Below are 16,174 nucleotides of genomic sequence, written 5' to 3'. Positions count from 1 at the left end.
AACGGTACTCGGTAGAGTAGAGCGCATACCTCCGCCAGGCTGAACAGTTTACGTTTTGTATCCCACTGATAGGCCGGAACTGAATCTGGACCTGAACCAAAATCTAATCAGCTTGTTCTTGTCACCTACCCAACTCATCCACCATGTTTGTCATAACTCATCCACAACTTTTTGAGATATCATGCTATGTATCGTATTCTTGGCCTCATCTCTCAATGGTTAAGAATCACTTTAAAATTCTCACATCCGGCTCCAGATTCGGATCGTCACCAAAACCGAAACAAATCGTCCTTGTCACACACCCAACCTCTCCACCCAGTTTTGGCTGAATCCATCCTTAATGTTTTGAGATATCCTGATCACAGACAGGCAAACAGGGGTGAATACATAATCTAAGTCCACCTTCGGTGGCGGAGGTAACAAGATGCGAGAAGACTTGGTGAGGGAAAAAGCTTAAATAGGTGTGCCGGGTTTCATTTTCAAATGAGTAGTTTCTTATTTATTACTAGTACTTTCAGTAATCTTTTCATTTTTCATATTTTGAAATGCCTCAGCTATTGAATAAAATGGTTAAAGTTATCCGCCATAAGAGATTACAAAGCGATGACGTTTCGAGCTCTGCCCTTCGTCGGAGCAAAGGAGGGGCAAGGTCCAAAACATCAGCACTTTGTAATTATTATTTTTACCGTGGATAAGTTTAACCATTTTATTCTCGTGTTTACATTGTCTAGTGCCACCAACGCAGACCCGTTATTTCTTTGCTGGAATTAGCAACTATTTTTAGGCCTCAACTATTCCCACTTTGTGGGGTCGACCGGGTGGAATTACTCTGGAGCAAGTCTTTTTGCAACCGGCTGTCCAGGTCTGACTTTCGCCTGTGGCAGGAATTTGCAATTTGTTCAGGGTGGTGGTGACAACTTGCCGACGCGTCATAAAGGACTGTGGGATCTTTAATGTCCACAAACAACCAATGTTTGCAGATGGCTCCTATGGCTTAACGTTCTTCCATTGGACAGCACACACGATTATGTCTTGCCCTGCCTGCGAAATGCCAGGGTGTCAGTTCAAAGCTGGCCCGAGATTCAAACCCAGACCAAACAGCTCAGAAGTGAGGGCACGTACCTTGAAAGTATATCTTGCCAGCCATATTAGACGTTTCAGTAATACTACTCTCTATCAAAACAAATTTTTTGTATTGATACAACAACCTCTGGTTTGATATTAAGTTACCAACTGCATTGAATAAGAACAGCTCTTTTCATACCAGCGAGCGAACAATGACAAATCATTTTTTGCAGGTGATAAGGTCGAATGCTTGAATTGTATAAAAAGCTTGGGTCTCAATCCCTCCCTCCCTCCCTTTCTGTTCCATATCTCCCTCTCACTCCTGACAACTCTCTTAAGCAAGTGAGCTTCTCACCTGCAAAGGTGGAGCAGTGACTGCGCAACCTTGATTCATCATCAACAGTTAGTCCTGATGCTCATCAATGCACTCTTCCTCAAATATTATACATATGAACTGTTTGTTTCTCTTTCACTTCTCTTCGGCAGATCATCTACTCCAACTTTTGAATATCATATCACCAATTTGGGTTATGTCCTGGCCACTCCATCCTATATATGGTCTTCATGCTAACTCAGAAATGGGTAGACACTCGTAAGCTCAGGCAAGAAGTCAGAGCAGTATAAATGGACACCTCCTGAGCATTCGACACCATCTGGCAGCTACGCCTGATTATTAAACATTCTATAAAGAGACTTCCAGCGTCCTCACTTTGACTGGCTCATGAATTTCTTCATGTTCACAAGCAACGTGTAGCTCTTCATGGTGTGTCCTTGGAGAATGTTGTCCCTCAAAACAGTGACTTGGGAACTACCATATTCTCAGTTTATATCAATAACATATCAGCCTCTTTGGAAAACCTTGTATTTCACTTTGCAGATGACTCCAGTATTTGCCAGAAAGTTTCATACTAATGAGATCAGGCTGCAGCCACATCCTTGTCCACCAATTTGTGGAAAATATGAAGCTGGTCAATAACCTGGAATGTGATTCAATACTTCCAAGTCCCACACTTTTACTCCATCTCGAGATAAAGAGTATATGGCTAACCCTCCATGTATTCTGTAATCAACCTTTCAAGAGGTTCTGTCTTTGGAGTTCTTTGGACTAACAACCAATCATGACCGTACCTTGGCCAATTACATATCCACGCTGGTCTTCAGAGCAGGGAGGCCATTGGAAGTCCTCTGCAGAGATAAGTCATTCCTTGGCTGCTCTTATTTCCTAACAGTGCACAAAGCCTTCACCCATTGTACAATGGAAAAATAAATGTCCTCTCTCGACTGGTGCTACCACAGATCTCACCTTGCGGTCCTGAAGGCAGTGGAGTTCATGGCAATGATGTTAATTTGCTTACTCAACAGGAGGCTGAGAAGCAATGCTTGCTCCCACCGCAGACAGGTTGGTGGCCTCGCAGTTTTTTATTGGTCATTTTGTTTTATCTTTCCCTACCAGCTCTCTAGATATTTGTCCCTCACAAGCCAAACCAGGTTGCACTCGTTCTGCTATCAACCAACACAAATCCAGGCTAACTGCACACCTCCACTCTTTTATCCCCCCTTCTTCTCTTGACTGTAACCAGACTTGGTGGTGTAATTGTTAGAGCATCTGCTCTGAGTCTGGGAGGTTGGTGGTTCAAACCCCAGCTGAGTAATACCAAAGACTTTAAAAATGGTGTGTGCTCCTTCCTTGACATTCAGCAGTTAAAGGATAGAGCAAGGACAAACAATGCTGGGAAGGCAATGACAAACCACCTGGTATAACTCTTGCCCAGAAACTGCTTTTGTAGCACCAATTCTCTCCAGACGAGGATAGTACATCAAAATAATAATTAAAAAATCTCTTAATTGTGGAATCACCTTCCTGAGTCTGGCCAATCATTTTCATTTTTGCACTCCTTTAAAATGGTGAGCCATCACCATCTCAAGTTATCTTCTTTTCCTTTTGCTGATCTTTTTATTCTCACTGATTCTCCTCTCCTGTCAATCCACCCTTCTCCACCTTTGCTATATTTATCAGCTTTTACAGTCTGCTCACATATTTCTTAACAACTTCTCCGACTCATTTCCCTTGTCCTGTCTGAATGTTCTAACTTATGCTGCCTGTACCCATGTTCAGACCTTCTCCATTTCTCCCTCCTCCCTTGCATGCCAACTCACTCTGCCCCAACACTACATCAATGTCACCACACTGTCATTCAGCTCTTTACTGAGCATTAATATCTTTTTTTAAAATGACTTTAAAAGAGCATCAAAGCATGCAGGTTCCCCCATTAGGGTAAAGTGAGAGCAAGATGATAACGTCTTTAAAGCTTTACATCTCATACATTTAAACTCCACATAAGTCAACCAGGAGAATCCCACAATGGTGTCAGGTGATGCAATTACTGATAACATGACAAAGTGATGATGGTTACGATCATTACTTTCATCAAATCTCTCGCCAATTCCTCTTTGGTGTTGCCAAATGGGATACAAGAAGAGGTTTTTAATGAATTGTTCTTAATGTGTCCACTGTGAGTATCTTTTTCATTCTTAAAATCATGAATTACGAACGCGATGAACGTCATCATCAAGGTGAAGAATGGTGTTGGCTTCACGGTTAATTAGTGACTGGCTTAAGATGCTAGGATCTTGAGTTCAATCAAGTCCCTGTCTTTTGTTGAATTAACACCAGGTGGGTTTATTCAGCCTGTCATCCTTCCGAGGTCGGCAAAATGAGAACTAGTTTACTGGTAACAAGGATACCCCATTGCATCAGTGGCACAGCCGTGCTCCCAGAAAATGATGCAGCAAGCAGCCACAGGCTGCATAAGAATAAATAAATAAATCAGCGAGGTTTTATAATATATGGAACTGTGCCATTTGAGGATTGTGATTCAAAGTGGGTTTTGTCTTCCTTCTTTAGCAACGAAAGCAGCGGAAATCGGTAATTTCAGATAAGGATACGAAATTTATGTTCCAGCCATGTGTGCGAAGGGGAACTTTGAACTTTTTATTTCCTCATAAACTTCAACTTGAATTTTCCTCAAATAAAAAGCATTATTCATTTCATGAGGGGAGTACAGAGTGAGGTGAGCCAAGATTCCAGACCTCCTCCATATAGGCTCCTCGGTTATATGTTCAGTATCCTCAATGTCCACATCAGAGGGCTCTCTGGCTGACGTATAACAGACAATTCCAAATAAAGAAAGTGTTCATTCTATTTAACAAAATGACCGGGGATCATGTAAAAATACAGAAAGGGTTTCTTTCCACACCTTAATCTGTATAAGATGTTCAAATATGAAGAAACAAAGACTTTCACAAATGGACGTGATGCTAGATAACATTAGGTGGATGTCTTAACTGATCAGATCTGCAATTCGTGATTGGCAGTTGCCACCCAAACAATGCCATAATCATTGGGTAGCACTCCAAAGTAGAGATGGAATGATACATGGTTGCAAAGTTGCTTTTCACTGGTCATCGCAATTTTTGCGGTGTTAGAACATGTCAAGTGGCTACGAGACTGTCTGATGGTCTTGTGACTGGCAACTGCAGAATCAATTACATCCCTGGACTGCGGTCTCCATTTTTAGCTCACCTGGAACGTCGTTCCGTGGAGCTTATGGGATGGCGCGTTGTCTGTCCGTCTTTCCTTCCATCTGTCAGTCCACAAATGCTTGCAAGTTCTTCTCTGAAACTACGCATATGATTTCGATGAAACTTGACCACAACGTCCATCACCGCGTATGTACGAAAGCTTTACTTGTTCATGGCTTTAAAAATAAATAAATAAATAAATACATGTCGGGCCCTGTATGGGGGATTGCCCCCCCCCACCCAAAAAAAATGTATTTGCTTTCTTCTCAGAGACTATACATGCAATTCCTGAAATGAAAACGAGAGAAGAACCTTCAGTGTAGGCTTTATTCCATTTGATTGAAGCCGCTTCTACGGGCACATCAGGGGATACAGGTGCAGCAAGGAGTACATAAGCAGTAAGGTGTACACGTGCAACTAATCACCGCAAAATAAATCAGTATAAGCCCGGAGTTCGATATACTCTCAATTCTCACCATTCAACGAGCACCAAGTGAATCGCCGCCGTAAACGACAATGCCCCTGGGACAATCCCCCCGACCGAGCCGAACCTCAGCTTTATCTATTCCGTGCTCGAGCCGTGCAACATGTGATCACACGTCACGACCTTCAATTCACCACAATTCCGATGAAACTTGACCACAACCTTCATCACCCATGATGTACCAAAGTTTGTTCATGATATTTAAAAAAATAAAATAAAATAAAAATAAGAAAAAAAAAATCGGGATCCAAGGGGGTATAGTGGACGGGTCTCAAAATATGTATTTGCTTTCTTCTCTGAAACTACACACACAATTTCAATGAAGCTTGACCACAACCTTCATCAGCCGTGATGTACCAAAGTTTGTTCATGCTATTCAAAATATATATATATATATATATATATATATATATATATATATATATATATATATATATATATATATATATATATATATATGTCGAAGGGTATTTACGGACATGGGGTTTGGTATCATTATTTTACCAGGTGAGCGCCCAGAGGTATTGTCCCTATGTTTGTATACATGATCGAGGCTCATGGAAGAGCTAGAGTGGAATGGAAGAGAACAAAATGGAAAGGGGGTAAACACCAACAGCAGATTTTAAGGAAGACGGAAATCAAGGACGAGCGATAACAAGAAAGCTGAGAATAAAATAACAAGAAGAGCATTACTGGCAGACTGTGTGTGCCCTGCAGAAACCTGGAAGGGACAGAACCAGGAGAGGGCAGAGGGTGCAATACCAAAAAGGAGGCGGTAGAATACAGAAAGGCCACCAACCTGCCAGCGATGTGAAAGTAACAGGCCGAGACACTCAGGTTTGTCGCGGGAGATCCAAATGACTTCAGTGCCTTGGTTTCCATGGCATCAAGAAGGACAAGATGTGAGCAGGGGAACTAGCCCAAAAAGGGAGAGCAGTACTCCAAGCTACAAATGAAGGCCTTGTAGGTTTATCAAAAGTTCAGAATGGCCAAGGAAAGACCTTTGTCTTTCATATCGCGCATGTTCTTCTTTATGGCTTCCTTGCAATGTTCACTGAAGTTGGAAAACGTCTTTCCAACTTCTTCTCTTGCACGCAACATTCAAATCTGGACGAGGTGCAACCCCCCATTCACACGCGTGAAGCACGGGGTGTGTAGTTAATTCCTGTATGCTATTCTTGCATAATAATATGGAAAGATTTTCTGCTCTTCCTTCTTGGCCCATTCGCCGCATTCCAGGTCCTCGACTTGAATCGTTTTGGGAGACAGAACAATAAAAATGGCAGTTCTGCAGGTTTTATATGGACATTTCTTGGCGATGAAGTTCATTTTATCGTTTCATGCGGAGTGTAATACCTTAAAATGTTGCATATTTCAGATCCGACTCACAGATTACAAGTCTTGGCAGAAGGAAGCCCTTTCTATCGAAGTGAGCTCAATTTCATTATACCCTCTATTTAATTATACCCTCTAACACAAAACAGCTTACCGTTCACCAGTCATGGCTATTAGCAAATATTTCTTACATACACTGCAGTGTTGCTTCTGCTCTTGAGAATTGCAATTTTTTTTAATGTAGATGTCTCGAACGGGTAACTGGGGCCCGGAGTTCATTTTCCAGTTGGGTATCCGTTTCCGAGCTTCCAGTGCGGATTCCTCATTTTGCCGACAACATCAATGTACAGGACAATAGCTCTTCTGTGAATGCTTAACCCAGGCGATCACATTACCAGCCACACCAAAACCACATTCATTTCACGATATAGCATTATCTTTGTGGAAGCTTTCCCACTATATATATATATATATATATATATATATATATATATATATATATATATATATATATATATATATATATATATATATATATATATATATATATATATATATATATATATATATATATATACCCTCTTAAGACAGGCTTGTGAAGCATCGTGTGGAATATACCAATTCCCGTAATGTGTCTTTTCGGATACAGGAATGCCATGTCACTCTTGACCACAAGTGTAGACCATGTGAGATTTGATACGGCATGCCAAATACTGCACCGTTGTTCAGAAACCTTATGCTACTCCCACTCATGTTAGAAAACACTTGGCCCCAGAGTCTAAGCATGGAAAGTATCCAACGTCGGCTGAGCAGCCTTTTGCACATCGGGTGGATTGCTGTCACCGTTAAACCGGGCGGAGGCAGACTGACATCTGTAGGAATCCGGCGCCCACTTGCACACAGGTTTTCCTGCTTTACCGAATCGTCAGTAGTTTAGCAAGGCCATTGATGTCACATTCATGTTTCTCCTCGTGTCGAAACAGGATTTCCTTTAATTTGACAACCCCTTGAGTCAAGGTTAGAGGATGGCTTCACATAAAGTTCTTCTCAATGGGGTGTACTGTGTCCTCTGCCAGTGTGCTGGAGCCATCCACCGGAGATTCGTCGAATCCTGTTCCTATTTAGGATATCGCTGGACCCGTACAACAGGTGAAAGTGTACACGTCACAAACACCATGGACACGTTCTTCAACAGACACAAATCCAAAAGAGCTGAAGCATCCCACATGGAACCCGACCTCCTCGAGTCCATTTACCCTGCCTCATACTTTCACCATCTTACCCAAGAAATCTTCACAATGTGGGCCTTCACCTTCTGGCCCTTTCCCTGTGATGATATTCGGTTATCTATCTTACAAGGCCTGTACAAAGCCACCTAAGGTACCTGTGCGAGTATTAATACTAATACAATCATCCATTTCGTCGACATCTACAGTATTCCCAAGACAATCATTCTGCTTTCAGCCTTCAACAACAATATCACCATGGTGACGTGATCTTCCTCCCTCACATGTGACATGCAAACCATGGAAACCCAATATTTTTCCAAATATCATTAAAAACACACAATATTTATAGTTAATGGACAATCATCAATCTCGGTGATATGCACAAACGGATTCTCTGAGTTTGCAAAGTTCACATTTTAATGAACTGATAAGGACGCAGAATAAGTATCAATATGATGGGTCGTGGAGGAAATGCACACATAACAGTAAAGTACATGAGCACGTACCTTACCTCAAAGTCCATAGGAAAGATTCTCATTGCTTTTCCTGCGGAGGCACGCACAATGACGTAAGCCATACACTGTGATGCGTCAGCACATACAAAATCGTGTGAAGTTCTTTCGCAAGTTCGACGCCTCATTCCTGGCTGTCTGTGATTGCGAATCAATAGATGAACATTCAAAGCACTATTCGACCTTTAATCCCCCCCCCCCGCGTTATACCGTTGTTAATTTTAGAATGTTGCTTAATAAAAAATCAATTTATACATCGATTTAAAGATATCTGTACTTTTTACTTCTCCCTTATGATATAATACATCATTTCAAACATATACGTCTTCCTCTTCTTATTATTCACATTATTCTTCTTCTTGTTATTCACATTATTCCTCTTCTTCTTTTGCTTCTTTTGCTTCTTCTTCTTCTTCGAAAATGGCTGCAATTTGGGGCTTCAGAAATGAGGTAATACTCCCTCGAACGCTCGGTGTGCACGTGCACAACCCCGAGAAACGGTGTTGTTCAGGGCACCATAAAGTATATCGTGTATGGTGTGTGCAAGAAAAGGATTGTGACGTAAAATGGCTAACAAAGCTTCTAAAAGAAGCTAAAAAATACTTGGAATAGTACCTGAGAGAAAGGGGTGTGCCTCCTCACGACGAAAGAATTTTAAAACTTTCTGATTTCAGGCTCACCGAAAGGACAGGTACCCGTACTGCAACGCCATTATGTTGTTCTGTCCTCCGTGTCTGTGTGGGCACGGGGTTATCGTGCAGGGGCCATTCCGGGCGAGCATGGTTTTGGCCCAGTCGGGCGCGTTGTGTGATGAGTGATATTAAAGTTGATTTCAACCTCATCAAGATTGGTGTTTTGGCCGTGGTGCTCCGCTGGGGATTCCCGTTAACCTTTGTGGCGCAAACTCCCAATGACGTGGGCTTGTGCAAGGCCCGAGTGGATGGGCGTGTGCTACCCGCTCCTCCTTACCTGAAAAATTGCGACCAGTGAGTGGAGTTCGAACCTTGTGGGAATGCATCCTGTGATGGATGGCAGACTTGGTGATTTATTTTATGGACGTCTGCAATTGGAAATATGATGCCATGTGTCATTACCAAGTAACGAGAACCACCTCTTTGAGAAAGGACATCTTTGTGACATGAAAATACAAAAAACTTGTGCCAACTATTATTTACATGGGGGTGAGATGCACCAGTTATATTTCCCTGAGGGAGACACCGTATCTGGTTTGGGTGCTTCTTAACAGCGTTGGGAACGTCATATGTTGGGCTTGTGAATGCACAGGGTAAGTTTAAAATCGACTTTTAAAATGATATTATTACGGGTGTCCGGTGAGCACGGGGTTCCTGCCACTCGACCTCTGACCCTGAAGCCACAAGCCATGGATAACTCAGTGGCCAGATGGGTTGGATTGCTAAGCATCCGTGGATGCCAGTTGAACCAATTAAATTCATCAGCATCCTCGTGCCCACAATTGCGTTACCTTACTTTATGAATAAATTACTCCAACTGGGGAACCACGCTCTCGACTCCACACCTTGTCTACCTATTACATAAGGACAAGCAAAACGGTGGGTGGGAGTTATTTACCTGATGGAGCGAATTGATGGGGGTACAACATTCCGTCTTTTTATTACATACGTGCCATACCGAACCAATGAAGGAAAACGACAACCGGGTAGGTTTGGAAAGTCTATCTTCCGGATTCATGGAAAAGGCACGTATTTACAGGCAGTAATAACGTATGTTCTTCAAACGATGCAGTGTCAATAATCAACAATCAAATGATGCAGTGTCACAAAGAAAGCAATTCGCTCTTAGCATGTAAAAGCCCCTTAAACAATTTTACTTATGCTCGAAAACAAGAAAACAAGCATGCCAGGTGCCACAATCATCTGGGAAAGGCTGATGGGAGGGGGAAGAAGATCGAGACAGTGCAAGGCTTCGGTGTGACTTCCTTCTTACCCTGCACAAACAGGCGGACTTGTGCGGATCCCAAAATGGAGGGAAGGAGGGAAGGTGGTGTGTAATTGTTACATGTACGGAGAGGTGCAGCATATGCGGAGTAAGTTTGGAGGAAATGGTGTGAGGCACGAATTAGTGCCTCACCTTCTTGGGGATGGATGTCAATCATTGATAGCTCATTCTAATCGATGATAACTCTTTGTGCATCTCAAGTAGACGAATTAGGGGGATCTTAGAGAAAGAAAGAAAAGATCGTGCAAGTCAGTCAGGAGTTGCTTCTGCGCATCAAGGACCTCATAGCGTCATTTGTTCCCAGACCTTGCCCCATGCTCATCTCGCCCCAGCGCAGCTAGTCTCAGGCCAGCAGCGCAGCTTCGTCCCAGACCAGCATGGCTCTCCGCACGAACAGAAAGGCAGCTTTCCTCCAACAAGTTCCTCAGCGCACACGAACAGCAGCCCCGAACAACTTTGGTCACTCGCCTTTTATTCCTCCCAGGCCAGGCATGGCCTTGAAGCAGCAAAGTTCATTTGAATGCCCTTTGACCCCACACTAGGTGTGGCTCCAGGGAGCAAGGGTTACCACATGATCTGTGACCCCACATGGGGCATCCTCGTTGGCTCGCACTCACCAACTCTCCAAGGAATCGACTGTGGTGGCATTGCTACAAAGAGCTTCTGGAATAATTGATCGCGGTGGCGCTGCAGCGGCATTGCTTTCTGGCACCGATATTGACTTGTCATGTGTGTACCGTTTAGCTTGTTGCATTGTGTGTCTAATTCGTGATGTGGGAAACATGCTGGGGGGTGCGGGGGAGGAAGGATTGGGGGTTGGAATTCGAATGGGTTTGATGACAGAAGGAATTGTTATGCATTGAAATGGGGCAAGGTTCTTTAACCAGTATGGGGCTCGAGAGGTGAAGGGCGAAGGCTTTTAGAGAAGCACGGAGAATGGAGGTTCGAGAGCGAAAGGGTGAGGAATTAGGATGGATGGATGGATGGATTGATTAATGGACAGATGTAAACCACACAGAGGGATAGAACACACACAATGCATCTTCTCCATCCCCCGTTACGAAGGGATGGGACCTGACTCGGCACACTTACTAATGAAATATCTAACGAAGGGTTTATTACCTGTTGGAAGCATCTCCCTGGGATCCTTCTCTTCCATAACCGCAACAATATTTATTTTTTAAATATTGGGGGGAGGGGGGACAAGAAAAATTATGCAGGATTTATTAATCTATTGTTAAAAGGATAAGTGTGTGTGTCTGTGGAAGTTACTGTTACCTCCACACATGGGTGGATTTCAAGAGATGGAAAAGTATCTACCTCCATTAGCTTGAGTATGTGCATGTATGTAACACAGTAACAGGAAATGGCAGGGACTCAACACCTCACATCCATCCATCGGGACCACACTCTGTACAGAATTTTAGTACTGCCAAGTCAGTCTCTTGGGCTATTGGGCACAATCCTGGACGGGTCACCACTCCAACACAGGATACTCGAACGGCTCAATCATCCCAGCAAGCTGGTACTCTATTTGCCAACCTTGGAAGGATGACCGAGTCAACCCCATCTGGTATTAATTTAACAGACAAGCAGGATTTGAACTCAGGACCCTAAGACCCCATTGCCCACCACCCGAATATTCCAAACCCACTGTCATAACCATTAAGCCAACACCAGGCATACGTCACATCCATTACCTTACATTTCTTGTTTTCCCAATATTTCCGTGAGTCCGATTTACACCAAGGAAAGAAACAATTAGAGTTAACCATTTTGATATTACCAGTCTTTCGTTTAAATGTCTAAAATAATAAAAAAATGCCTGAAAATTATGTCTAAAATACAATTTGAATTACAAATTTGACGTGAGCAATGGCAGGTAAAAAGGCAGGTAAAAAGTGCCGCATCATCAGAACCGACAGTACATGCGCAAAACGCCTCATTAGCATTCATACATCATTTTGAAAGCCCTGTATCATTTCCATGTTCTTGCATGGTTGGCCAAGGAAAGCTTGGCCCAAGTCTTTCACGAACTGACTGGCTGTGCTTGACATTCGACTATGGTCAGGGCAGGAATTTGGAATTTGGCCATGGTGCCGGTGATAGCTCTCTTACGACTCACGAAGGACAACGTGAGATCTTTAACTTCCACCAACTAATGCTGGCAGATAGGATGGCCAGTTTAACGTCCATCCAAGGGGCGGCTCTCACATTGATGATTCACCCTGCCTGTGAAACATCGGGATGACAATTGTGTTGGAAGACAAGTGTCCATGTGGCAGATGGCACTTGCTGGTCCTAGATCGTGCAGCAATAGCTGCAATGAAATTTGATTTAGTGTCCTCACCAATCACAATTAGGAGTACATCATTAACCATATATATGTATATTTATATATGTCCAATATATAAAGCTCATTCTAACCACTCATTGACTGACTGATATTAACGTTCGGTACTTTCTGGGTGATGTAGAGCTTTCTGGGTGAAGTTCCATGAGCCACCAGACATTAAAGCCAAAACACCGGGAAAAATCACAGAACCGTTGGACGACGTCTGGAAATGAAAATATCCGAAAATAAGTGCAGCCTTGCGCTCAGTGCAGGTGAGCAACCCGAGACAATGGGGAGGTCATTCCGCAACTGTTGCTATTTATTCGGTACCTACGTATGAAGCACGGTTTCGTTATTGCTTACAATGTGTAAGCATACCCCATAAGTATATGTACACAACTTAGATGTATTTATTGTTGCGAAAATGACTCCTCGTGGGTTAAAGATGCTTAAATATAGCATAGTTGTTTCCTTAACGTGAATGTCCAGCATAAGCGCAAAGTAATTAATTGTGATATTAGATATGAGTTGCATATGTAATAGTTTGACAACATCTACCCATCCTTATGTCTGTGTCTAAGATTATTAACGCTTTTGAGAATTTTTTTTTACCCTTCGGAACCTGTCCTGAATGTCCTTTTAAGACTTCACTATACAGCAAGATTTGCAAATGCAACAAGATTCGCTCATCAGTCAATGGTGAGTGAGAGGGGAGGGGCGTGGGCCACTGTGGCATGAGGTGGGGGGGCAGAGATGATAAAGGTGTGCACAGCAAGGGGGTGAAGGAGTAGATGCCCAGGACAAATGAAGAGCAAGCTGCGGAGCTCAGTACGGAAGCCTACTCAGTCAAACTACTCGCACTGAGGAAAGCCACGTCTCCATCCAGTCAGCCGTGCCTCTCCTCCTCTTTCATGGCCTACTTACAGTCACAGACAGGCCCTGTTCCTGGATGAAGTTCACCTCCTCTGTATCAGCTATGCTGGGTTTGGCATCAACTCTCTTCTGTCTTGTCTGTACCCATTCTGTCCCTCTCGTGGTGTGTCTGAGGATTTAAGGTTCATTTAAGTAAGGATCCCGAGAGATCATTGGTACCATGTGTGTTTTTGTACCATCTGTCTGTTTGATTGTTACTTGGCAATTTTTTCGTTTTTCTTGACATATTGATCACTTCTGTTTGTCTGTCCACACACTTTTATTTGCCTACAGGTCACAATTTTCAACTGATCTTCACGAAACTTTACAAAATGGTGGAGTTGGTGGTCTGACAGAATCCTATTTTTTGAGGTCAAAAGGTCAAAAGGTCATCATAGGCCAAAGGTCAACAACTTTTTCAAATATCTAAAATCCTCAATTTTCATCCAATTGACTTCAAATTTGAAGAAGATTTGCATATCAGGTCAATGAATTCAACCACCAACCATGTTTGAGGTCAACATAGGCCAAAAGGTCAAAATAGGCCATATTTCTAAAATCCTCAATTTTCATCCAATTGACTTGAAATATGAAGAGCATTTGCATATCAAGTCACTGAATTCAACCAACTTTTATTTTTGAGGTCAACATAGGCCAAATTTCTAAAATTGTCAATTTTCATCCAATTAACTTGAAATTTGGAGAGGATTTACAGATCAGGTCAATGAGTACAACCACTTATTATTTTTAGGTCAAAATAGGCCAAAAGGTCAACATTGGCCAAATTTCTAAAATCCTCAATTTTAATCTTATCAACTTGAAATTTGAAGAGTTTTTGCATATCAGGTCAATTCATTCAACCACCAAATATTTTTGAGGTCAACATAGGTTTAATTTCTAAAATTCAGAGATAGGGTCAAAAATTATATATATGTATATATATATATATATATAATGATGTCTCAAAAAGTTGTGGAGTTTAGTTATGATAGAACTAGGTGGATGAGTTGGTTAGGTGACAAAAACAAGAGGATTAGATTTTGGTTCAGATCCAGCCCATCAGTGGGATACAAAACATAAACTGTTCAGTCTGGGGGAGGTAAGGCCTAAGGTCAGGTCAGGTCAGGTATGGGAGCATGTGCCAGAACAGCGCGTCGCTGCGAGGCCTAAGGCTTAAGTCACATTTGCTCTACGGCGAGGATACGGCGGCCGTACGCCCTCTGAATTGACAGAAACGTGTGGCGGCTGCAGAATTTCTGAGGTGGCCTCAAGGTGGCCCTATGCCATATGGCTATATTTTACAGGCCATAGGGTCGCCATGGAATTATAACTTTTTTCATTTCTACGTTCGCCGTAGCAATTCGACAAGCCGAAACAAAAGAACTGGTAAAAAATTTAAAAAAAATAAAAAAAAAGAACCCACTCGTTACCGTCCGTCTGGCCGCACGTTCGCCTTAGGGCCCCCCTGCGGTTCCCTTGCAGTCGCCTTCCGGGCACCTTGCGTCTGCCTTGAAAATTCTATGGCCGCCGCAGGAACACCCTAAGGTCACCGTGCGACATCAAATCAAAGACCGTACGGCACCCCCACGTTTTCAGTCTCCACAATTTATAAATACGCCGTGCGGCTACCTTAAAAATAAAAACATATGTGACTGCTACATTGTGTGACCGTGGAAATACTGCGGCCGCTCTATAATTGCTAGTGGCCATAGATTTTGGAGACCCCACGGCCGCCGTGGCAAATGTGATTTAGGCCTAAGCGCTCTCGTGAGTGCCATTCTACTTCTGTTTTGCCGAGTATCGCTCGATGAGTGATTTTTAATTTGTCTGTTTGCTTGTTTGTCCACACAGAACGTGTGTATTTTGCTGCAACCAGCTGTTGGATTGACACGAAATTTTCACCATAGGAGTGACGACTCATGTAGAATGTTTTTATGATAATGACATCATAGATCACATGGTGTGGCAGCCATGGTGGAAAATAAGAAAATTTGGACTTCTCTATCTGAAACCGCACCAAGGAAAAAATTGAAACTTGGCATATGGCAAGTACTCCTCGTGGAGAATAAGTGTGATTTTTTTTTATGACATCATAGGTGCCTTCGTTATGACATCATAACTACATATCATGCTACACCTGATCAGTACGAAAATTTTTGAGGGTCATCGAGGGATAAATTGTTCCACAGAAAAAAATTGATAATGTTATCGGTCACGTGGTTCGGCAGCCATTATTTTTTCTTTTTCTTTTAACCTTCAAAAATTTTCTTCCCTGAAACGGCTGAACAGATTGAGGCGAAACTTTGCAGTTATAACTGCCTATTGATGAGGAACAAAACGTTCATACCTATCATGTCATAGATTACATCGTTTGACAGCCATATTGGATTTACCCTAAAACCTATAAATATCTACTTCTCCAGAATGGCTAAACAGATCGAGAACAAAATTTACACACATGTGACCCAAGCCTTGGGGATAGCAGGCTATTCACAAATAATTGATAGGTCACAATGTCTGGCAGCCATATTGGATTGAGTGAAAATCTTAACAAAATAATTTCTCTTGAACCGCTTCATCAATCAACATGAAACTTCACAACTATGATCTAGTAGTAATGGGCAATATAGGTTTTGAATTTGAACCACATTGGATACATGGTCTGGCAGCCAGAATTACTTAATTTTTTGATCTGGGTTCTTTTTGGGTTTCTTTGTTCTTTACAATAAGGCTCACTTGGAGG

At 42.5% G+C, this 16,174-nt stretch overlaps 1 protein-coding gene across 1 annotated transcript in view; it reads right to left on the bottom strand.

Moving 5' to 3' along the window:
- Positions 1-8,214: 8,214 nt before the first annotated feature.
- The window catches only part of LOC147008747 (semaphorin-3G-like), a 109,545-nt gene continuing 101,585 nt past the window's right edge, over positions 8,215-16,174 (bottom strand). Inside the window, exon 18 of the mRNA XM_085864051.1 lies at positions 8,215-8,241. Within this exon, the coding sequence (XP_085720177.1) occupies positions 8,230-8,241 (12 nt within the window). The 3' untranslated portion in view covers positions 8,215-8,229. The remainder of the gene's footprint in view (positions 8,242-16,174) is intronic.

This window comes from Eptatretus burgeri, chromosome 18 (assembly GCF_056783735.1).
Source record: "Eptatretus burgeri isolate ZD-2024b chromosome 18, Ebu_testis_v1, whole genome shotgun sequence".
NCBI classification, from domain to species: domain Eukaryota; kingdom Metazoa; phylum Chordata; class Myxini; order Myxiniformes; family Myxinidae; genus Eptatretus; species Eptatretus burgeri.
The sequence above is the reverse complement of the archived record's forward strand: the minus strand, read 5'-3'. Positions and strand labels throughout refer to the sequence as shown.